The following is a 25,775-nucleotide window of genomic DNA, read 5'->3' as shown; positions in this document are numbered from 1 at the left end:
TGAAAGTCGAATGGATTTCCGGAACGGATTCCGTTTGACTTCCAAGGTACGACTGTATGCAGCTTGCTCTTAAGGAAGGGTAGTTCAGTCAGTGCAGCAGGAGACTCTTAGCATCTCAGGGTTGTGAGTTAAAGCCCCAGGTGGGGTGAAAGATTCTTGCATTGCAGTGGGCTGGACAAGATCCGTGGTTCCCAACGTGGGGTGAGGGCAATTTGATTTTTATGGGGGGCAATTCGAGAATGAGTTATTAACAGTTAGTGGCCTTAGGCTTCCTCCATGTGAATAGATCACTTTTTGAATAATAAGAATTCTATAGCATGGGGGGTAGGGGTGGGGGCGCATCAGGATTTTAGAGATACTTAGGTGGGGCATGGCCAAAAAAAGTATGGGAACCACTGGACTAGAAGATGCTCGTGGTCCCTTCCAAGTCTACAATTCTATGATTCTGTGACATTTATCTGGAAGTCAATTGCAAACGGAGTGTTTCTCAAGGAAAAGAGTGCGCCTTTCCGCGGGCCTTACTTCCGGAATGGGCCTGCTACCGCGTGTATCCGCCAGGCGGTGTCCCCCGCCTCAGACCAAGACCAGCGCTTTGGCAGCGAGTTCGAATCTCCTTCCCTCGAACAACATTAGCCGTGCTGCTGCTGCGCTTCAGCAAACACGCCCCGCGGTGCTTGCCAGCAAAGGGTTAAAAACCTGGGAGTGTACTTGGAAGCCAGGTTTGTTTACCAGCCAAGTTTCTCTCTGGCTCAACAGGTTGCTGCCGCCGCCGCCGCTGCCCCTGCTTCCCTCGGTGCCTGGAATCTAGGCGCGGCTCTCTCCTCCCTGCGAGGAGATTAAAAGGCGCCCAGCTCCTAAAAGCGGCCTCGCGCGCGCGCACCGGCCCAGTCCAAGGGAGCTTCTCCTCCTCCTCCTCCTCTCCGCTTTTTCCCTCTTCTGCCCAACATGGTTCGCTGCGGCTTGGCCTGCTGGAGGTGCCGGTGGCTCCTGCCCCTTCTCTTGGGCTTAGCTATCATCCTGGGCATCATCGCCTTGTCTGGCAGGGGGTGGCTCGAGTCCGCCGAACAGCCTTACGTGCGCAAAGCCTCTCTCTGGTCGGACTGCCTGAAAACCGGCGAAGATGATTTGAACTGGGAGTGCAGATCCCTGATGGATTATAGTGAGTATCCGAAATCGGGGGCATGGGCTGGTTATGGGCCTCACAGGGACTGGACCCATCCATGCACATCCGGGCATTGAAATAACTGGGGACGGGGAGGGGGCGGAATCTAAATTATCAGTTCTGGCCCAAGTGGCTAAACTGGTGTCTGAAAATGCACCGGTAAAAGGCCCAGGATTGCATTGTACAAAGGTCACCTTTGCTAATGTTGCCTACTGTTAAGGAAATGCTCTTGGTACCTGGGCCTGGAGCTGTGAGCAGCGTTGGCATATTCGTGGCTGTTAACTAAAACTATAAGTATCTGATCCCGGTAGAAGAAAGTTTGTGACTTGTTGAGCCTGGGACAGGTGTAATAGGACTGGGCTGGCATTGAATTGGGCAACAGGGACCGGAAAGAGGAAAGACTAAGAAAAACTCTGCTAGGACCTGCGGGAGAGGCAGGGATAAGAATTAAAAAAGCAACGCCTTGCATGCGCTCAGATTGCTCAGTTAACTGTTTTGATGTGTAATGAGAACTAGACTTCAACAAAAGAAGAGGACATTATTCAATTACGCCAGTGCCTTTTACGATCATTCTCTTCACTTCAAAGGGCCTTGGACAAGGCCACACCCTTCACCCTATCAAATGCTATTTTGTTTAGTTTTGAGAAGACTTGTCCAGCGGCATTGTTGCCTGCTTGTTTGAAGTGCACAAGATGTCCGTTGTGTGGCAGGGATCCTCGAATGGCAGCTTCTGAGTTGCTTGGTGACTCGACCTGTTGGAATAATTTTGGAACATGACTTTCCATATACAGGTTTACTTCTGCTCTAAAATCAACACTTTCTCATGAAGTAGTATATTACTGGAAAAGGGTAAAAGGCGGATCTAGACGGATCCTCATGAATTCATATGATTTTTTCATTCAAATGAAAAAAAACCACCATGATACTGTAGACCACATCTCAGTCTATATGTAGCATCAAAAAAAATCATGCACCCACTGTTTTGTGGGGCCACAATGGTGCAAAAACTTGTTTAAAAAACACGGATCCTCATGGATCCTCATGATTTCTGCATTGGGACACCCCAAACTCACCGTCAAATCACATATCATGTCCAGGGGCACAGCCTGCACCACAAAAATCTGGGATCCATGGCTTCCTCGCGACAATATGGCGCAAAAACTTGGTTTTGAAGCACGGATCCTCACGGATCCGCACCCTTTTTGCATTGGGCCACCCCTAACTAACCGTCAAATCACACATAATGTCCAGGGGCACAGCCTGCACCACAAAAAACACGGGTCCACCGCTTCCTGGCGACACCACGGCCCAAAAACGGGGTTCTGAAGCACGGATCCTCACGGATCCGCACCCTTTTTGCACTGTGCCACATCAAACTCACCGGCAAATCACGCATCATAGCCAGGGGCACAGCTTGCACCACAAAAAACACGGATCCAACGCTTCCTGGCGACACCACGGCCCAAAAACGGGGTTCTGCACCACAAAAACATAGATCCGAGGCATGGATCCACATGAATTCATATGATTTTTATATTGAAACAAAATAAAACCACCATGATACTCTACACCAAATACTAATCTATAGGCAGGACCAAAAAAATCACGTTTCCACTATTCCGTGAGGCCGCAATGGCGCAAAAACATGGTTCTGAAGCGCGGATCCTCACGGATCCTCACCCTTTTTGCACTGCGCCACATCAAACTCAACGGCAAATGACACAACATAGCCAGGGGCACAGCCTGCACCACAAAAAACACGGATCCACCGCTTCCTGGCGACACCACGGCCCAAAAACGGGGTTCTGAAGCACGGATCCTCATGGATCCGCACCCTTTTTGCACTGCGCCACATCAAACTCACCGGCAAATCACACATCATAGCCAGGGGCACAGCTTGCACCACAAAAAACACGGATCCAACGCTTCCTGGCGACACCACGGCCCAAAAACGGGGTTCTGCACCACAAAAATATAGATCCGAGGCATGGATCCACATGAATTCATATGATTTTTATATTGAAACAAAATAAAACCACCATGATACTCTACACCAAATACTAATCTATAGGCAGGACCAAAAAAATCACGTTTCCACTATTCCGTGAGGCTGCAATGGCGCAAAAACATGGTTCTGAAGTGCGGATCCTCACGAATCCGCACCCTTTTGCACTGCGCCACATCAAACTCACCGGCAAATCACACATCATAGCCAGGGGCACAGCCTGCACCACAAAAAACACGGGTCCACCGCTTCCTGGCCGCACCACGGCCCAAAAACGGGGTTCTGAAGCGCGGATCCTCACGAATCCGCACCCTTTTGCACTGCGCCACATCAAACTCACCGGCAAATCACACATCAAAGCCAGGGGCACAGCCTGCACCACAAAAAACACGGGTCCACCGCTTCCTGGCGACACCACGGCCCAAAAACGGGGTTCAGAAGCGCGGATCCTCACGAATCCGCACCCTTTTGGCACTGCGCCACATCAAACTCACCGGCAAATCACACATCATAGCCAGAGGCACAGCCTGCACCACAAAAAACACGGGTCCACCGCTTCCTGGCGACACCACGGCCCAAAAACGGGGTTCTGAAGCGCGGATCCTCACGAATCCGCACCCCTTTTGCACTGCGCCACATCAAACTCACCGGCAAGTCACACAACATAGCCAGGGGCACAGCCTGCACCACAAAAAACACGGGTCCACCGCTTCCTGGCGACACCACGGCCAAAAAACGGGGTTCTGAAGCGCGGATCCTCACGAATCCGCACCCTTTTGCACTGCGCCACATCAAACTCACCGGCAAATCACACATCATAGCCAGGGGCACAGCCTGCACCACAAAAAACACGGGTCCACCGCTTCCTGGCCGCACCACGGCCCAAAAACGGGGTTCTGAAGCGCGGATCCTCACGAATCCGCACCCTTTTGCACTGCGCCACATCAAACTCACAGGCAAATCACACATCATAGCCAGGGGCACAGCCTGCACCACAAAAAACACGGGTCCACCGCTTCCTGGCGACACCACGGCCCAAAAACGGGGTTCTGAAGCGCGGATCCTCACGAATCCGCACCCCTTTTGCACTGCGCCACATCAAACTCACAGGCAAATCACACATCATAGCCAGGGGCACAGCCTGCACCACAAAAATCACGGGTCCACCGCTTCCTGGCCGCACCACGGCCCAAAAACGGGTTTCTGAAGCGCGGATCCTCACGAATCCGCACCCTTTTGCACTGCGCCACATCAAACTCACAGGCAAATCACACATCATAGCCAGGGGCACAGCCTGCACCACAAAAAACACGGGTCCACCGCTTCCTGGCGACACCACGGCCCAAAAATGTTTTTTTCAAGCGCGAATCCTCATGGTTTTTGCATTCTGGGACCCCAGATTCACCCTTAATTCAAATATCTTGTACATAACCACAGATCTGACCACAAAAAGCATGGATCTACTGCTTCGTGGTCCTGGCCAGATGCTGCCCTGGATATAATGGCCAATATTTAGGTCTGTGTGCTGGGATGCAGGAAATGGAGTCGGCTGAATCTCAATCCATTAAAGATGGGGGTCCAATGGCTTGGCCGGAATGATTTTGGTTCGGTTTGCCAGCTCCCAGCTCTTGATGATGCACAATAGTCACCTGTACCCGCCATCAGGAGTCTGGGTGTGATCCTGGATGCTTTTGTCTCTATGGAGGCACTGGTCACAAATGTAGCCAAACTGGCATTTTAAAATCTTTACAGGTTAGGCAATTGGTACTGTACCTGTCTCTTTCCAACCTAGCCATGGTGGTCCATGAAGCAGTCACCTGCAGTCTAGACTACTTTAACTTGCTCTACACCTGAGCTGGGGTGGGCGGAGTATAAATGTGATAGATAGATAGATAGATAGATAGATAGATAGATAGATAGACAGATGATAGACAGACAGACAGATAGATAGATAGATACGCAGGGCTACTCTTGAGACTACTCTAGAAACTCCAAATGGTCTAAAATGCAGGTGCATGAGTTCTTACTCGGACTTTGTGGAGAGCCCACATTCAGTTGGTGGTTCATCAGCTGGATTGGCTCCAGGTGGAGTATCAAATCAGGTTCAAGGTTTTGGTGCTAACCTTTAAAGCCTAAACAGTCTGTCACCTTTCTTATCTGTGGGAATTATCTTCCAATACATCCCCCAAAGAGGGTGATGCTTATCTAACAGCAACCTACTGGTGGTCCCTGGCCCAAAACATATCCAGCTGTCCCAACCAGAGCCAGAGCCTTTTTGGTGGAACACTTTGTCTAATGAGACCAGGGCTCAGCGCAATGTATCTCAGTTATCTCACTCGCTGGGTCATCACCTTACAGTGGTGAGTGGGCTTGCACATTCCTATGGCCCTTGTGAGCGAAGCAGGGCCTCCCAAGGCGGTAAGGTCAAAGGGAAGGAGCTAGACAAAGAATGATCCAAGAAGTCCTCAACGGCAGAATAGGCGGATGTAAACAAGCGGTATGTTACAATGGCTGTGAAGGCAGATGAAGGCTGCAGCAGATAAGATCTACCAGTTTGTCATGACTACTCATGCCATTGGAACAGAGCCCTACTGCAAAGACACTGCGTTGGTCATTGTGCACTGATCTACACACCTAAAACAAATTCACGCACAGGCATCTTCCAAAAACCCAACCCAAACCCCCAAAGTCCCATGGTGATTGGCAAATGGTAACGGGGGCAGGATCATGAAATCTGGAAGCCCCTAGTCATGAACTGGCACATGGGTGGTAGATACAGATTCAGTTGTTCTGACTCAAGGAACGAGGCAGTTGAGCAGCTCTGCAGCTGTATCCATGACTGAGCAGCCCTTTTAGGATCCACTCTGCTCACCCCGAAAAGGGGGAGGGGCTAGGAAAGGTGGCCTAAACATAGTCTGCTTCCCCTTTTCCCTGTCTGGATTACTGCACCCAGTGAGGTCACCACCCAGTGGTCGTAAAAGACAATCCAACTTTGGAACATGGAACATACGGACTTTGTCAGATAATACAAATAACGAGCGTCCTGAATACAGAACTGCCATCATTGCAAGAGAGCTGCAGCGTTTTAACATCAATATTGCAGCGCTTCAAGAGATTCGAAGAGCAGGCGAGAAACAGCTGAAGGAAGAAAAAGGAGGCTACACATTCTTCTGGAAAGGTCTATCTGAACAAAAACATTGAATACATGGGATAGGCTTCGCTATCAAAAACGACCTTGTGAAGCTCCTGTCAGAAGTCCCTACCGGTATTAATGAGCGACTCTCAACCCTTCAAATAAAGCTCACCAAAAACCAACAGGCTACTATTATAAGCGCTCATGCACCAACACTGAATGCTGATGAAGACATGAAATAAATTTTTTACTCTCAGCTGGATACCATCCTATCAGAGACACCTAAGGAAGATAAAATTATCCTCCTGGGTGATTTTAATGCAAGAGTTGGGCGAGATTTCGATCTGTGGCCTGGGACTATTGGGAAAGAAGGAGTTGGCAACAGCAACCAGAACGGAATTTTACTTTTGATGATATGTGCAGCGCACAACCTTGTTATTACCAACACACTCTTTCGACAGAAAAATAAATTTAAAACTTCATGGAGGCATGAAAGTCTTCTTCACCGTCGCTATCGCCACTTGGTAGGCTTGATGTTGAGCTCTAACCAGTGTCCGGTCCAATTCAGAATGAGTTTTCTGCCACCGGCGCTCTAGCTGTCTCAGCGACCGTTTCCTCACCCTCAGCTCTGGAGAACACCATTGGGCTGTCTGGGCTCCATGCAATCGGAGAGGGCGCCTCAGAACCAGACAGCCCTGGTTAACTCCGCATTCCAGCGAGCCACCAGGAAATCAGATGAAAAGCCCTCAACATGGGATAAAGCATCCCCTACCACTCTCTGGAAACCATTTGGACCCATTAAGTGACAGGGGCGGACCATCCAAATCGGTCCCACCTCCCTGCAGAGGGGAAGGGTTGCGGAGAAGTCCAGTTGCACCAGGAAGTGATCCGACCATGGCACTTCTTTTGTTTTGCTTTTACTTAATGTCAGATCACCAGCATCCATAGAGGTGAGCACCAGATCTAAGGCATGTCCGTGACTATGAGTTGGGCCAAACTTATTCAGGGACAGCTCCATGGAGGCCATGCTTTCCACGAAGTCCCGAGCAGCCCCTTGTAAGGTCGTGTCGGCATGGATGTTAAAATCCCCTAGGACCACCAAACTAGGTGTCTCCAGGAGAACATCCGCCACGACCTGACCTGAAGCAGCTCGGGCAGGGAATCCTTGGTGCAGCGGGGAGGTCGGTACACCAAAAGGAATCCTGTACTGCCCCTATTGCCCAACTTCCAGAACATGCACTCAGAGAACTGGGTATTTCAGGTAGGACACCTGATGCAAGCTAGTGACTTCCTAAAAATCACTGCATACCCCCCCTCCCCACCCACATGACCTGGGTTGCTGTGCATAACAGAAACCTGGTGGACAACCAGATGCTAAGACAGGCCCATCTGCTTCATCCAACCAAATCTCTGTTACACATGCCAGGTGAAGTCCTCCATCCACAATCAAGTCAGGGATGGCAGTGGTCTTATGAATCATTGTCCTAGCATTGCACAGCAGCACCTTCAGGTCGTGTGGGTTTCCCTTGTTGAGCACAAATATAACATTGAATCACAATGGTACAAAAAGCAGAGGTTGGAAGCAGAGGCGTAGCATCCAGGGGCGGCATTGCCGTGGAGGCACCCCCTGGGGGCGGGACATCATGACGCCATGACGTCATGACATCATGATGCATGCGTCAGGACCCGCCGAGCGAACGCTGGCTCCTGGGGCTTCCCTGTCTATGCTGCTTTAAAAATCCGGGCATGCGCAGTCCATCTCAGCCGGCGCTGCTGCTCCAGGGGCAACCCGCTAAGCGAGTGCTGGCTCCTGGAGCTCCCCCGTCCGTGCTGTAGCAGCACGGGTGGGGGAGCCCCACAAGCCGCCGATCTCGCAGGGCAGCCCCATAGCGGCAGTGACGGGTGGACCCCGGATGGGCCGCAGGGCAGAGTGGCTTCACTCTGCGGCTTTCTCTGGGCCACCGGCGGGGCGGGGCTGGCCCAAGTGTCACCCCTGCCCTCCCCTGGAATCTGGGGCAGACCGCCCCCCGCCGCCCGTCTCTATGCCCCTGGTTGGAAGAGACGACAAGGGCCATCCAGTCCAACCCCCTGCCAAGCAGGATACACCATCAAAGCATTCCTGACAGATGGCTGTCAAGCCTCTGCTTAAAGACCTCCAAAGAAGGAGACTCCACCACACTCCTTGGCAGCGAATTCCACTGTCGAACAGCTCTTAATGTCAGGAAGTTCTTCCTAATGTTTAGGTGGAATCTTCTTTCTTGCACTTTGAATCCATTGCCCCGTGTCCGCTTCTCTGGAGCAGCAGAAAACAGCCTTTCACCCTCCTCTATGTGACATCCTTTTATATATTTGAACATGGCTATCACATCACCCCTTAACCTTCTCTTCTCTAGGCCAGCTCCCTAAGCCGTTCCTCATAAGGCATCGTTTCCAAGCCTTTGACCATTTTGGTTGCCCTCCTCTGAACACGTTCCAGCTTGTCAGTATCCTTCTTGAACTGTGGTGCCCAGAACTGGACACAGTACTCCAGGTGAGGTCTGACCAGAGCAGAATACAATGGTACTATTACTTCCCTCCCCTTCATGGATCACTGCCTTGTCGTGGCGAAGGGGCTTGAATTACTCAGGGAAGCTATGAGCTATGCCGTGCAGGGCCACCCAAGATGGACAGGTCATAGTGGAGAGTTTGGACCAAACGTGATCCACCTGGAGGAGGAACTGGCAACCCACTCCAGTATCCCTGCCAAGAAAACTCCATGGACAAAGACAACAGGCATATAAAAGATATGACGCTGGAAGATGAGCCCCTCAGGTCGGAAGGCGTCCAACATGCTACTGGGGAAGAGCGGAGGACAAGTACAAGTAGATCCAAAGCAGATGAAGTGGCTGGGCCAAAGCCGAAAGGACACTCAGTTGCGGATATGCCTGGAAGCGAAAGGAAAGTCCAATGCTGTAAAGAAAAGTATTGCATAGGAACCTGGAATGTAAGAACCATGAACCTTGGTAAGCTGGATGTGGTCAAAAATGAGATGGCAAGAATAAACATTGACATCCTAGGCATCAGTGAACTAAAATGGACGGGAATGGGCGAATTCAGTTCAGATGACTATCATATCTACTACTGCGGGCAGGAATCCCGTAAAAGAAATGGAGTGGCCCTCATAGTCAACAAAAGAGTGGCGAAAGCTGTACTGGGATGCAATTTCAAAAATGATAGATTGATCTCGATACGAATCCAAGGCAGTCCTTTTAACATCACAGTAATCCAAGTTTATGCACCAACTTCCAGTGCTGAAGAAACTGAAATTGACCAATTCTATGAAGACTTACAACACCTTATAGAAATGACACCAAAGAAGGATGTTCTTCTCATTATAGGGGATTGGAATGCTAAAGTAGGGAGTCAAGAGATAAAAGGAACAACTGGCAAGTTTGGCCTTGGAGTTCAAAATGAAGCAGGGCAAAGGCTAATAGAGTTCTGTCAGGAGAACAAGCTGGTCATCACAAACACTCTTTTCCAACAACACAAGAGACGACTCTACACATGGACTTCACCAGATGGGCGACATCGAAATCAGATTGATTATATTCTCTGCAGCCAAAGATGGAGAAGCTCTATACACTCAGCAAAAACAAGACCTGGAGCTGACTGTGGCTCTGATCATCAGCTTCTTATAGCAAAATTCCAGCTTAAACTGAAGAAAGTAGGAAAAACCACTGGGCCAGTAAGATACAATCTAAATCAAATTCCTTATGAATACACAGTTGAAGTGAAAAACAGGTTTAAGGACTTAGATTTGGTGGATAGAGTGCCTGAAGAACTGTGGATGGAGGCTCGTAACATTATACAGGAGGCAGCAACGAAAACCATCCCAATGAAAAAGAAATGCAAGAAAGCAAAGTGGCTGTCCAATGAGGCCTTAAAAATAGCGGGGGAGAGAAGGCAAGCAAAATGCGAGGGAGATAGTGAAAGATACAGGAAATTGAATGCAGATTTCCAAAGAATAGCAAGGAGAGACAAGAGGGCCTTTCTAAACGAACAATGCAAAGAAATAGAGGAAAATAACAGAATGGGAAAAACCAGAGATCTGTTCAAGAAAATTGGAGATATGAAAGGAACATTTCGTACAAAGATTACCACAATTAAGGACAAAAGTGGAAAGGACCTAACAGAAGCAGAAGACATCAAGAAGAGGTGGCAAGAATACACAGAGGAACTATACCAGAAAGATATAGAGGTCTCATACACCCCAGGTAGTGTGGTTGCTGACCTTGAGCCAGACATCCTGGAGAGTGAAGTCAAATGGGCCTTAGAAAGCCTTGCTAACAACAAGGCCAGTGGAAGTGATGATATTCCAGCTGAACTATTTAAAATCCTAAAAGATGATGCTGTTAAGGTGCTACACTCAATATGCCAACAAGTTTGGAAAACTCAGCAGTGGCCAGAGGATTGGAGAAGATCAGTTTACATCCCAATCCCAAAGAAGGGCAGTGCCAAAGAATGCTCTAACTACCGCACAATTGCACTCATTTCACACGCTAGCAAGGTTATGCTTAAAATTCTACAAGGCAGGCTTAAGCAGTACGTGGACCGAGAACTCCCAGAAGTGCAAGCTGGATTTCGAAGGGGCAGAGGAACCAGAGACCAAATTGCAAACATGCGCTGGATTATGGAGAAAGCTAGAGAGTTCCAGAAAAACATCTACTTCTGCTTCATTGACTACGCAAAAGCATTTGACTGTGTCGACCACAGCAAACTATGGAAAGTTCTTAAAGAAATGGGAGTGCCGGATCACCTCATCTGTCTCCTGAGAAATCTCTATTTGGGACAAGAAGCTACAGTTAGAACTGGATATGGAATAACTGATTGGTTCAAAATTGGGAAAGGAGTACGACAAGGCTGTATATTGTCTCCCTGCTTATTTAACTTATATGCAGAATTCATCATGCGAAAGGCTGGGCTGGATGAATCCCAAACCGGAATTAAGATTGCCGGAAAAAATATCAACAACCTCAGATATGCTGATGATACTACCTTGATGGCAGAAAGTGAGGAGGAATTAAAGAACCTTTTAATGAGGGTGAAAGAAGAGAGCGCAAAATATGGTCTGAAGCTCAACATCAAAAAAACTAAGATCATGGCCACTGGTCCCATCACCTCCTGGCAAATAGAAGGGGAAGAAATGGAGGCAGTGAGAGATTTCACTTTCTTGGGTTCCATGATCACTGCAGATGGTGACAGCAGTCACGAAATTAGAAGACGCCTGCTTCTTGGGAGAAAAGCAATGACAAACATAGACAGCATCTTAAAAAGCAGAGACATCACCTTGCCGACAAAGGTCCGTATAGTTAAAGCTATGGTTTTCCCAGTAGTAATGTACGGAAGTGAGAGCTGGACCATCAAGAAGGCTGATCGCCGAAGAATTGATGCTTTTGAATTATGGTGCTGGAGGAGACTCTTGAGAGTCCCATGGACTGCAAGAAGATAAAACCTATCCATTCTTAAAGAAATCAGCCCTGAGTGCTCACTAGAAGGACAGATCCTGAAGTTGAGGCTCCAGTACTTGGGCCACCTCATGAGAAGAGAAGACTCCCTAGAAAAGACCCTGATGTTGGGAAAGATGGAGGGCACAAGGAGAAGGGGACGGCAGAGGATGAGATGGTTGGACAGTGTTCTCAAAGCGACTGGCATGAGTTTGGCCAAACTGCGAGAGGCAGTGAAGGATAGGCGTGCCTGGCGTGCTCTGGTCCATGGGGTCACGAAGAGTCGGACACGACTGAACGACTGAACAACAACAACAACAACAACAAGCAGATTCATATTTCTCTTCTTCTTTAATACTTCAGCATGAATTTGATCTGTTCTTGAAGACGAACCATATCTTGGTACAATATATAGTCGTACATTCTCCTCTTGGCTCTAATAAAAACGTTCCAGTGGTCACATTAACAGTGCAGGAGAGGGTATTTTTGTGATTAATGTGGTGCAACATGATTTTTGTGGTGCAGGTTGTGCCCCGGGCTATGATGTGTGATTTTCCGGTGACTTCTGGGTGGCCCAAAACAAAAAGGGTGAGGATCCATGAGGATCCGTGCTTCAGAACCAGGTTTTGGGGCCGTGGTATCACCGCGAAGCGGTGGACCCGTGTTTTTTGTGGTGCAGGCTGTGCCCCTGGCTTTGATGTGTGATTTGCCGGTGAGTTTGATGTGGCGCAGTGCAAAAAGGGTGCAGATTCGTGAGGATCCGCGCTTCAGAACCCCGTTTTTTGGCCGTGGTGTCGCCAGGAAGCGGTGGACCCGTGTTTTTTGTGGTGCAGGCTGTGCCCCTGGCTATGATGTGTGATTTGCCTGTGAGTTTAATGTGGCGCAGTGCAAAAGGGTGCGGATTCGTGAGGATCCGCGCTTCAGAACCCCGTTTTTTGGCCGTGGTGCGGCCAGGAAGCGGTGGACCCGTGTTTTTTGTGGTGCAGGCTGTGCCTCTGGCTATGATGTGTGATTTGCCGGTGAGTTTGATGTGGCGCAGTGCCAAAAGGGTGCGGATTCGTGAGGATCCGCGCTTCAGAACCCCGTTTTTTGGCCGTGGTGTCGCCAGGAAGCGGTGGACCCGTGTTTTTTGTGGTGCAGGCTGTGCCCCTGGCTATGATGTGTGATTTGCCTGTGAGTTTGATGTGGCGCAGTGCAAAAGGGTGCGGATTCGTGAGGATCCGCGCTTCAGAACCCCGTTTTTGGGCCGTGGTGTCGCCAGGAAGCGGTGGACCCGTGTTTTTTGTGGTGCAGGCTGTGCCCCTGGCTATGATGTGTGATTTGCCTGTGAGTTTGATGTGGCGCAGTGCAAAAGGGTGCGGATTCGTGAGGATCCGCGCTTCAGAACCCCGTTTTTGGGCCGTGGTGCGGCCAGGAAGCGGTGGACCCGTGATTTTTGTGGTGCAGGCTGTGCCCCTGGCTATGATGTGTGATTTGCCTGTGAGTTTGATGTGGCGCAGTGCAAAAGGGGTGCGGATTCGTGAGGATCCGCGCTTCAGAACCATGTTTTTGCGCCATTGCGGCCTCACGGAATAGTGGAAACGTGATTTTTTTGGTCCTGCCTATAGATTAGTATTTGGTGTAGAGTATCATGGTGGTTTTATTTTGTTTCAATATAAAAATCATATGAATTCATGTGGATCCATGCCTCGGATCTATGTTTTTGTGGTGCAGAACCCCGTTTTTGGGCCGTGGTGTCGCCAGGAAGCGGTGGACCCGTGTTTTTTGTGGTGCAGGCTGTGCCCCTGGCTATGATGTGTGATTTGCCGTTGAGTTTGATGTGGCGCAGTGCAAAAAGGGTGAGGATCTGTGAGGATCCGCGCTTCAGAACCATGTTTTTGCGCCATTGTGGCATCACGGAATAGTGGAAACGTGATTTTTTTGGTGCTGCCTATAGATTAGTATTTGGTGTAGAGTATCATGGTGGTTTTGTTTTGTTTCAATATAAAAATCATATGAATTCATGTGGATCCATGCCTCGGATCTATGTTTTTTGTGGTGCAGAACCCCGTTTTTGGGCCGTGGTGTCGCCAGGAAGCGGTGGACCCGTGTTTTTTGTGGTGCAGGCTGTGCCCCTTGCAATGATGTGTGATTTGCCGGTGAGTTTGATGTGGCCCAGTGCAAAAAGGGTGAGGATCCGTGAGGATCCGCGCTTCAGAACCATGTTTTTGCGCCATTGCGGCCTCACGGAATAGTGGAAACGTGATTTTTTTGGTGCTGCCTATAGATTCATATTTGGTCTAGAGTATCATGGTGGTTTTGTTTTGTTTCAATATAAAAATCATATGAATTCATGTGGATCCATGCCTCGGATCTATGTTTTTTGTGGTGCAGAACCCTGTTTTTTGGCCGTGGTGTCGCCAGGAAGCGGTGGACCCGTGTTTTTTGTGGTGCAGGCTGTACCCCTTGCTATGATGTGTGATTTGCCGGTGAATTTGGTGTGGTCCAGTGCAAAAAGGGTGAGGATCCGTGAGGATCCACGCTTCAGAACCACGTTTTTGATCCACGGTGTTGCCAGGATGCTGTGGACCCGTGTTTTTGTGGTGCAGGCTGTGCCCCTGGACATTATGTGTGATTTGACGGTGAGTTAGGGGTGGCCCAATGCAAAAAGGGTGCGGATCCGTGAGGATCCATGCTTCAAAACCAAGTTTTTGCGCCCTATTGTCGCGAGGAAGCCATGGATCCCAGATTTTTGTGGTGCAGGCTGTGCCCCTGGACATGATATGTGATTTGACGGTGAGTTTGGGGTGTCCCAATGCAGAAATCATGAGGATCCATGAGGATCCGTGTTTTTTAAACAAGTTTTTGCACCATTGTGGCCCCACAAAACAGTGGATGCATGATTTTTTTGATGCTACATATAGACTGAGATGTGGTCTACAGTATCATGGTGGTTTTTTTTCATTTGAATGAAAAAATCATATGAATTCATGAGGATCCGTCTAGATCCGCCTTTTACCCTGGACCGTATATTACTCTTACAAAGCATGTAAAAACGTTCAGAATTTTTATATGTTGACTGTGAACATGCTAATTAGTCTAGGAAAAATGTAAAATTTAGCATTCAAGAAAGACAAGCTGCATTCTGTCAGAAGAATAGGCACAAATAGTAGGTAACAGTTATTCCTTTGGGTATAATGCAGTAAATGCCAGCCATATACATAGGCCGCAATCCAATTATATGTGTGACTGACGGACGCCCTATGAAACTTTCTTCTTTGAATGCCAGACTCTGCAGAGCTGTTTCTGGTTCTTCAAATTGGGGGCATAGAAGAAGTCATGCAAGAAGTTCAGCTCTCACTGAACAAAAAGAACTAAAACAAAATAAATCCAGATTTTGCAGTCTTTGTAATATGTTATTGGGAGGGGGTGTTGTATGGTGCCCAGGAACTAATATAACAGTGAGCACTTGGATTTTAGGAACAGAGAAACCTTACTGCTACTTAGCGTGGCCCTTAAAAACAGGATCCTTACATGATTTTACCTTCCGCCCATTGAAAATGGCTGCTGTGGGAGAATTGCAGGGGGAAGGTGTCAATCCTTATAATGGAGTCAAAACAAGAAATGGTCCCATAGTTGTGTTACTGCTGCACTTCTCTTGGAGGGTGCAGGAGGGGGGTGCATGCCAGGAAACTAGGTAAAAATGGACTATTGCAACTCCCCACGCCAGCAGCAAAAAGGATATAACAACGCTGGGGTGTTTTACAAGGCTGCCATGACCCATCCCATACTCTGAGCCATACAATTGCTCCCTGCAATATGGGTATAATAATGATGGACTTTTTCCTGCATTGGCAGATACATTTTAAATTGCTTTTAGTGGACATTTTAAAACGTTTTACAAATTCAGTAGTGGGGTGTGGGGTGGAAAGCCCGTTTTAGAATAATCTTAAATATAAAGCTGAGTTAGAAAGATCATGAATTGTTGTCTTCGTAATTTTTGTGTGTGTAAGAACACTACTGCCAAGTCACAGCTATACTGAATCCCTGGATTTCTGAATTGTTGTCTAAGGGGCACAAATCACATACAGTGAATGCTCGGGTTGCGAACTTGATCGTGCAGGAGGCACGTTCGCAACCCGTAGCGCTGCGTCTGCGCATGTGCGGGTTGTGATTCAGTGCTTCTGCGCATGTGCAAAGCGTGATTTAGTGTTACTGCACATGCGCTGGCGCCGAAACCCAGAGGTAACCCGTTCCGGTACTTTCGGGTTTAGCACGGTGCACAACCTGAAAATGCGCAACCTGAAGCATCTGTAACCCGAGGTATGACTGTATTCACCAGGCAAGACAAAAAAAGCTTGAAACAATGAACATCAGGAAACATAACTCCTTTTCATGACTTCATTCATTGCTTAAAAACACTGAAAGGCAACCCTCGCTTCAGACGTCAAGGAGATAAAGAACTATACAACTTTTAGAAGACATCTGAATGCAGCCCTGTTTGATGCTTTATTATGCTTTATATATCCTGTAAGCTGCCTAGAGTGGCCAGGAAAACCTAGCTAGATAGGCAGGGTAATAATAATAATAATAATAGCCATAACCCCGCCTCCATGTTTTTTATCTTATCTTGGGTTGTAGAAAGACTAGAGACTTGGTTTTTTTTTTAATTAACTCTGGGAACATCTTTCACAGCAACTGCCTCCTTACTGACACTCATGGGGAGTGGCAAGCCTTGCCCTACCCTAAACATGTTCAGATGAAGGTCAAAACTCTCCTTAGGGATGTGCAAACTGTACCTTTGTTGGCTCTCTGTACACAGTTGACGGTTATAGACAAGCAACTATATCGGTGCTAGAGAAGCATAGATAAGACTGCTCCTATTGTGCTGTTTTGTTGCTAAGTTAAAAATGGCCACAGCTGTACTTTGTCTCTACAGTGTGCCGTAACCCATCTGCTCAAGCAGACTACTGCAGATTTAATTGCAGCAGCTTATTTGTATGAGAGCCTCGTTTATTTTAAGCTGCAAGCTGTACCTAAACGTATCTTGAGGCACTTTTTTTTACTCATGCTTAAAAAAACTGTGCTGCGTTGGAACCTTTTATAGGGAGCTTACAGTTTGAATATTAAAGAAGTTTTTTTATAAATAAAAATAGAAACATTGATGATGCTGGATAAGTATCATCTTAACTTACTTTTTTTCTAAAGAAAGACTTTTTTAGACTCTTTCATATACATTTTTAGAGGCATGTGTGAAGATGTCCAGCTGCTGTTATGCTACAACCAGACTAGATTTTCCCATTTCTCTTGCCATCACTTCCCAATTTACCCTGGGCCCTCCAGACTGGTGTTTTATTGTGGGTGCGTTCTGCAACATGTTCTTGGCATGATAGTAGTACATTACTGGGAGATTTGTTCCACTATACGTAGTTTGTTCTGTGATGTGTCCCCACTAACTACCACATTATATCTCTCCAGAGGGGCTATAGTGTAACAAAAGTGGAACAAAAATAAACCAGAAGATTTGTGATATAAAAAGTTGCCAGATTTTACCAAAAAGTTACAGTATATGCAGTGACTGGAAATGAAGCAGTGTAACCTTTAGAGGCACAAACAGTATTGAAAGCAGAATTTCATGTGATCCAGTTTTTACTCTTTAAAGAAGATAGCTCCCAAAACACAACTTGCTAGGAAGGATCACCCATGTGGTTTGGAAGCTAACAATTTTTCATAGGAAATATTATGTTGCATTGGCACCTTTCAACAGGCCAGGAAGGCGGAAGTAAATGGTGAGAACTGGAAGATTTTTTCAGTCTACTGTAACCTAGAGGCTGTAGACTGGGATTACCTTCCAGTTTCTAGATAGGGAAAACTATGGGATGGGGAGCAGTTCCTACCATGCATAGTGAGGATGCTTAAAACATGACAGGTAGCTGCTGTGAAATGAAGAAGTTAGGCTGTTGTGCCAGCAAGGTAGATTGGATTTTTAGAGAGACTGGTACATATTCTCAGGTCATTTCCCTCAGCATATCTATTATGTACCGACTGAGAACACCTGTAGGTTTTTAGAAATACAGTACTGCTTTCCAAATAAGGGTGGTGTGCTTCAAATTCGTTGGAACTGGATGGGAGTCAAATCTCTCTACTCACTAAGATTAATTTGTCAGAATAAACAAGTTAGTTTGTAAGATTGCCACAGAAACCTGCTGCTTGCCATTATGTTTTCTTTGTTAAAATGTGGCAGCGAATGCCGTGTGAAGCAGTCGCAGCAGAATGATGGTGGTGTGAGAGATTTCTGGTTGAACCCCTTCTCTGCTAGTGCTTCTTTCCCCACCCTTCCCAAGTATAAAGAAGCTTAACTTCAAGAAAGAATACTTGTTGATGCACACCATCCTTGGCTGCAGCTTCATGATCAAGCTTGTACTTGCTGGTTGTGAGTGTTGCAGAGGGTATGGAAAAAAGCCACACCCTCCATATGAAGGGAGAGGGGAAAGCTCTGCTTGTAATGATTTCTAAATTGCCAGCATCTTCATTCAGATCTGTCTGAGAACCAAATTAGACTTAACTTTGGAATCACGAGTCTCTTTCTCCAGGTTTTCTTTTTTGTAATGAAAACACAGCCCAAGGAAGCTTCTTACATGGAGTACAGAAATGGAGAAGAAACCGGGCAAATTTCTTCTCCTTTATGTATTTCCCCCTCAAAATTAACTCCCATCAATAGAAAAATATACATATAGCTATTGTTTCCCTTGCAGCTGGGCAGGGCAACTCTAAACTGTGGTTAAGCATTATGTCAGCAATATTAATCACAGTTAATACTTAAGAGTATCCCCTCTTAACAATTTGGTTAGCAAACCCTGGTTAGGAAGGAGTAGAACAATAATGTTAACCATGGTTAGCATTCGCCTATTCAGGCATTATACTCTTATGTAAACTCAGCACATGAAGAGGAGCAGGCCTGAGAAGGCCCCCTGCATCACCTGTGCCAGGTAGCCATTTCTGTGGAGATGTCTGCTGGGAGATGGCTTTCTCATGTGCAGCTGAATACTCGAAGGCTTCCATGCCACCCATGTGACCATGAGTGTATGTGAGGCACAGACAGGGGAGTTTGTAGGTGACATGATGTGGCATGGGCCAATTCAGCACAGCGCCTCTCCTGCCTGACGTATTGAGTTTCCAGTGAAGCATGATGCTGCCTGAAGAAGCTTATTCAAGCTGAAGAAGGGTAGGGAAAATGTACAGAGGCAAAGGCATGTGATCATATAAAAATAAATGACTGAGCCCTGAAAAGACATAGAGATTTTAGGAGTGGCTTGTTCGCTGGAATGATAATAATTATGTCTATTATTACTGTTGCACCATCACTGTAACAATTATGATCAGGATCAAAGTTTAACAAGCCCAACTACTTGGGTGTTTTCATATTAGCTTTTCCAATCTCCCCAGGACCACAAACATACAGACACAGCATTCATAATCATTTGAGGTACAAAGAAGCTGTATAATTAAGAGTTTCCTGAATTATTGTGTGTGAAGCATCTTTATAGCTATAAACTGTTCTAATCAGTGGGTTCATCATAGACCTACATAGCCGAACCTACGTTTGTCCTCCTTTTATTTATTAAATAATTGCCTGTTACTAACCCTTGCGTCTGATTTAATTCTGAGACATAGCAGGAAGAAAGCAGGATTATTTAAGGACTGCTCAAGCTGATGGCCATGGTTAAAGCACTGAAGCTGGAGGCAAGCTGTGGGATCAGTCACTCCCTCTCTCCATCTCTTTTTAGTTTCTATCTTTCCCTTCCAGATTTAACAATGGTTAAGGGTTATATCATCCTTAGAGACAATTTGGGACAGATGCAATTAATCAGTATGCCTTTAAAGATGTGTAAACAGAAATGTGCAACACAAGCTAAGATGTGTTCTCCTGTGCCATCCAATTGCTTAGAGGCCTATTTTAGCATTAAGCAGTATAAATACAATAATATACAAAGTATAATAGGAGTGAGTCTTGGGCTTGAACACTACCTTCTCTTCCTCTGGTGCACCTTTGTGAGGGTTTTGGAAGCTTTCACTTCCAGTTTTGGCTAACTGCAGCTTGTTCTGATATCCAAAGCTGGACAAACTGCAGTTAATTTTAACTATGGTTAGTGGAAACAAGCCAACTTCAAACTGTTGTTTATGAAGTTGGCTTGTCCTTATTAAATTCATGTCACATTAACCACAGTTTAGGGTTCAGACATAATGCTAAACTGTGTGTAGCATTAAGTGTAAGCTGGGCATTATACGACATTTTTTGCCCTTTATATTTAGATAGGGTTTATGTGGTGTTAGGGAAGGAGTAGTATCTGTGGCAGGGGTGCTTTTTCTGGGGTAGTTTGTCCATCTTTGGCCCCCCAACCTCACCTGTGAATCTTCAAACCTGTCAGCTGTTTCCCAATATATTAAAATTTTAAGAGCAAACTTAGTGCTTCAGATTGGTAATTAAAGCCCCTGACGGAATGAAAACTGACAAGGGCCAATTAACAGACTAAAGGTAAAGGACCCCTGACAGTTAAGTCCAGTCATGAACGACTCTGGGGTTGTGGTGCTCATCTCACTTTATTGGCCGAGGGAGCCAACGTTTGTCCGCAGACAGTTTTTCCGGGTCATGTGGCCAGCATGACTAAGCCGCTTCTGGTGAAACCAGAGCAGCGCACGGAAATGCCATTTAACTTCCCGCCAGAGCGGTACCTATTTATCTACTTGCACTTTGACATGCTTTCAAACTGCTAGGTTGGCAGGAGCTGGGACCAAGCAATGGGAGCTCACCCCATCGCGGGGATTCGAACTGCCAGCCTTCTGATCGGCAAGCCCTAGGCTCTGTGGTTTAGACCACAGGGCCACCTGCGTCCCTAATTAACAGACTAGTCATCAATAATTCTGGTGTCTAACTCAACAAGAAGCAATAAAAGGACACAATCTACGAGCAGGAAACTTTCAAGTTACATTGGAAGGAATATTTGGTATGTTGGTACAGCACTTAACTTTATCTGTGGAACTTTCTTCTAAGTACATGGGCACAAAATTGTACTCTTCAATGCACATGAAGGCCTGTATTAAAGCTTGCAGCTCTAATTTAAGGAAGCCGCTGGATCTAGACTCATTTCTTGACATGTGCATTTTCTGTCTCATTAAAACTGAACAGCTTCAAATCTGGGACTTTCAATGCAATTAAGGTTTTTTGGCTACCGCATTATTACTGAATCCATACATTCCTTAATACCTTTTGATAAAATGATAGAATATGTTATTACCACTGGCCTCCAGTGTCATGTAAATCCATTGTCTCACACTCTTAGGCTGTGTTCACATTACCAGCTTAAAGCACAGCTAAGCCATCCTTTTTCTCAATTTCTGGCTGTCTTAGACAGGGTATATGCAACACTGGATGCACCTAGATAGTTGAGCAGGGCCCAGAGAAGCAACGTAATGTACTACATGTATAATGATAGGATGCTGATGGAGGAGAAGGCTATGAGTAATGATGACTGCATGCTATCTCTTTGATCGGAGGCAGTGTGATCAAAGTGAATCTGAATACCAGTTGCTGCAGGAGGGCGATGGTGCAAGAGGGCTGTTGCCATTATGTCCTGCTTGCAGCCTTTCCATAGGTTGGTCACTGTGAAGAAACAGGATTCTGGGCAGCAACCATTTTACAGGTGTCTGTCTGATTGACGTGTGGTCATGCACACGCTCATCGCTGCTGACCCAGAAGTGGCCTGAAAACGGGGTGGGGCAGGCTTTTTCATGCTCTGCCGATGCACATGGGGGTCAAGAATGGACCCCCCACACAAAATGGTTGCTGCTTATATATAAATCCAACAGGATTCGTGTCCTCCTTCCTTCTCTAAAAAAATCATGTTGTGCGTTCTATTCACAGTTGTGTTACCTTGGAGCTGCATTCAAATTTTTGCAAAATTCAAGTCAGCTTTATACGCTCTTTAAGGACAGGGTCTTAGTAAACAGGAAAGGGGAAAAGACCAGAAGAAAATGTGAAATATGTGCTCTGCATGCATCACTAAGCTCTAAATTCATATGTGTGTGTGTGTGTGTGTGTATAATAGCCTCTCTTTTTCTCCCCTTCTTTATTTTAAATCATAGGTTGGGGAAGAGCTTCTGCTGCTACATATCTTGTTGGCTTTGTCATCCTCTGCATCTGTTTCTGCCTAGCAGTCATAGCCTTTTCCATTGATATACTACGGTTCAACTTTGTTCGAGGCATTGGAGGGTTGCTCTTCGTCGTTGGTAAGACTACAGCTAAGAGAAACTGATTTTAAACGCTGGGCTTACACTCAATACAATGTGACTTTCCTTAGATTTATTTTCCAGAATCTTCTTGGTCCTAGAGAAAATTTTGTTTCCATTTCAAAAACTAATCAGTAGTGACTATGCTTGTGTTAGTCCAGAAGTAATCAAGGTTGTAATATTTAGGGATGCATATTTGAGATTTGTAACATCACACACACACACACACACACACACATTTTAAGGCACCAAACTCCCATCAGCCTTTAGGTTAATTTTGACTTACAACCTCTGTTAGTCTCAGATTCTGACCTACAGAGCTCCTCTGTATGAGAACCATTTTCCATGTTGGGGGAAATAGGGACTACTTTCCCCCGCACCAAATCCATCTTGACCAGCCACCAATAAAGACTGTGGAAAAACTGCTACACAGGTACATAATGCTACAGTTTCTGTGCTTGCTGCAATTGCAGAAGTAGCAGCAGAGATTTTTGTAACTTGTTTTCACGGCAGATTCACACTCTGCCTAGGATTAGTTACAGAAAAGGCATCTGCCTGCAAAACATAGTGGCTGCTTTAACTAAATGCCTTGGATGCAAATGTTTAACTGTGCTTACTTGAAACGGAAAGTAAAAGTTTCTGATCTTTGGCCTGGAGGAGCAAGCAGGAGGGTGAATAGATAAACTCCAGGCTCATGCATGCCTTAATAAACCATTGCTTACTGTTACAGCCAAACTGGACCGTTATGTACTTTAGCAGTCAAATGTCATTGTTTCTAGGAACTAAATTATCTTGATTTTCAGTGGCAGATACATCTTATATGTGTTTTAAGGTATTAGTGTTGAGGTGACTCAACACGTGTGTTCACAGGTCTGCTTATGAACGCTCGCTATGCGAAATTCACTTATCTGAACACTAGGAATTAGTACCCAAAACCTTGCTATGTGCACCACAGATTCCTGGGGTCAGGAGTGCATTAGAAATTTCCCCATAGTAATCAATGCACATTGGTGACTCGCTATGCGAATGGAAATCATGGACACATTATATGAATGCTCGCCTAACAAACAATTTTCAGGGAATGCATTGTGTTCCTAAAGCAGGAAATGCATGTACATTACGTGACATTGCTTGAGATGCAGCACCGTCAAGTGGAGGCAGCTGACACATTTTCCTGATTTTTGTACACCCCCATTATTCCTTCCTCCTTTTTATACTTCAACATATAGGGTTTTTTTGTGTGGATAAATCCCCACTTATGTGAAGAATTTCCACGACTGCTAGGAACTTCAGGCACTACTGTGGAAACTTATTGACACTGCAAACCCATACCAGTTCCTAGTATCCTAGAAAGAATCCTGGGAACTGTAGTATTGAGGTGCTAAGAATGCTCTGTTACAGAACCCAAACAATTTCTCAGGTTCTCTTGGAAGGGGGAATGACTGTTAAACCCACTTTGAGTCTGTGGTGTTGATAAGCGAATTGTGTCCAGTTTGCAAGACAAGTACTGAGTTGAACATTCTTTATTTCATCTGCTCAGAAATAACACATAGTTAATGATTCCGGAACGCCCAGCGTGAGGGTTCTGCAACCAGTCTGTAACTGTAGGAGTAACTGATGAAACATTTAACAGGAATACAGTTAGCTCCAAATAAGTTGCTCAGGACAAAAGGCTATTAATATAACTCCTAATTTGTTTTTCTTCGCTTTATTTCCATTCAGCTGCTTTCCAAATTATAGGCCTGGTCATCTATCCAGTGATGTTTGTGGAGGACATTCCATTGACAGGAAGCAACATGTTCAGCTGGGCTTATGGCTTTGGTTGGGCAAGCACTGTGATTGCGATAGGCTGTGCCTTCTTTTTCTGCTGCCTCCCCAACTGGGAAGATGAAGTCCTGGGCAACATCAAACCCTACCCCATCTACAGCAGTGGCGAACGTGTTTGATACGGAGTTAGTAGAAAAGATTGCTTTCAGTAAAGAAAACTATATCGTTTCTGGCTTGTGGGAAAGAGCATGCTTATATTGCCCTGTTTTCATTTGACATAGAATTCCTAGCTTTGTTCTAATAATTACACCAAATTTCACAGTTCGTTTTTAGTCTTGTATCCATTTTCAGATCTGGCAGCTGCTGTTATTACAAGGAAGACAGAATAAATTGTATTTTGATGGTTAATACGAGTTTCCTTTTAATAACCTCATAAGAAAGTAAGATGTGTCTCCGTGTGGTTTGTTTCTATGTTTTGATATTTTACTGAGTAAATTCCTTTTACACTTTAAGACCAGCACAACCCTCAGAGTCTAGGTTTGCAGGATCCTTATCCAGTAATGTCAGTCTGATATGGATTTTAGAAAAAAACTAAAAGTTACAGCAAGATAGTGTCAATGAGAATGCTTTCGAAAAGTGCAGAATAAATATTTATACATTTAGCACACAATCTTTTAAGCTAAGCAAAGTTTCAGTGAGGCTTGCACCAGAAGAGTGCTTAAGAGTTGCAGCCAATATGACTACAGTACTGAGCTTAAATAGTTACTACTTACTCCACAGTAAATTCAAGTGCAAGGATTGCAACATTTTGTATGCACAAGTATAATGCATACTGGCATTCTGTAGGTTTTCAAATTAATTGCCTCAATCTCCTCCCACCCCATGTCAATCAATCTCCAAACACTGTAAAATATTTTGTATGTTTTACATTTCTCAGTTGTGAATTGAGGGTGAAAGAAAGCTTTAGAGCTGCGTTTCTATCCCTACACTCAATATCTGATAGAATTTTATCAATGCTAAATGGACCTCCCTGTAAAAATTTTTATAAGAATTTTGAGATACAATTTTTGATACAAATAAATTGCAAAAAGTAACATGCTCTAGCAGAGGTAATGGTAGTAGTAATAAAAAATGTGTGCCTGCTTCCAGTCTTACTCTCCAAAGTCCCTATGGCAGAAAATTCACAACAGGGATACCATATCCATGAAATGAGAACTGTAGCTTTCCCAGAGATGTCTAAAAGCTGGATTTACAAAGCTAGCCATAATCACATAAGAGATAAGATGGGCAATTATCAAGCAGTGAGATACTATATTGCAGGTTTTTAAATCTATGGTGATGCTCCTCCATATTTGATCACATCTAGGAAAGTTAAGCATGTGCTTAGCAGTGCAGTCCTATAACTCTTTACTCTGAAGTAAGCCCATTGAGTTACTGACAATAGAATTGCAACCTGGGGTTCCCAAACTAAAAATTAGTGGGACTTAAAAGTGTATCAATTTGGGTTCTGTAACTTGGATGATGACAAATATTTTTAGGTCTTCAAAGTGTCCAGATTTTAGATGCTATATGTAGTGATGGACAGGATTAAAGTGGTACTATTTTGAACACAATATTTTTTAAAAAGGTTATTATGACTGGAAACCTTGATTGGAATATGTGTATACTTTCATATACTTAAAATATTTTGTAAATGTATAAAACCTATGTTTATCATGACAGCCATCATGATTTAAAGTATATTACTAAGAAGAGTTTGGAATATCAAATATCAGTTTTATACCTTTTTACAGGGTTTTTTTTGTATTTGCAGAAATGTTGTGTATTGCGATTTATAACTTCAGACATGACTATTTGATGTATTTTATAAATCTCATTGTCCAAACAAATCCATCCACTGTTGAATAATTTGCTTAATAAAGGTTGGTAAAGCAAAATAAGTTCTCAAGAAAAAACTAA

The 25,775-nt window shown here is 45.4% G+C and overlaps 1 protein-coding gene across 1 annotated transcript; it reads left to right on the top strand.

Annotated features, from left to right (window-relative positions):
• Positions 1–749: 749 nt before the first annotated feature.
• LOC117043802 (p53 apoptosis effector related to PMP-22-like) lies at positions 750–25,775 on the top strand. The gene is made up of 3 exons (XM_033143873.1): positions 750–1,159; positions 21,906–22,049; positions 23,772–25,775. The coding sequence occupies exons 1-3, from the start codon at positions 946–948 to the stop codon at positions 23,993–23,995; spliced, it is 582 nt and encodes a 193-aa protein (XP_032999764.1). The 5' UTR covers positions 750–945; the 3' UTR covers positions 23,996–25,775.

This window comes from Lacerta agilis, chromosome 3 (genome assembly GCF_009819535.1).
Source record: "Lacerta agilis isolate rLacAgi1 chromosome 3, rLacAgi1.pri, whole genome shotgun sequence".
Classification (NCBI taxonomy): Eukaryota; Metazoa; Chordata; class Lepidosauria; order Squamata; family Lacertidae; genus Lacerta; species Lacerta agilis.
The sequence above is the reverse complement of the archived record's forward strand: the minus strand, read 5'-3'. Positions and strand labels throughout refer to the sequence as shown.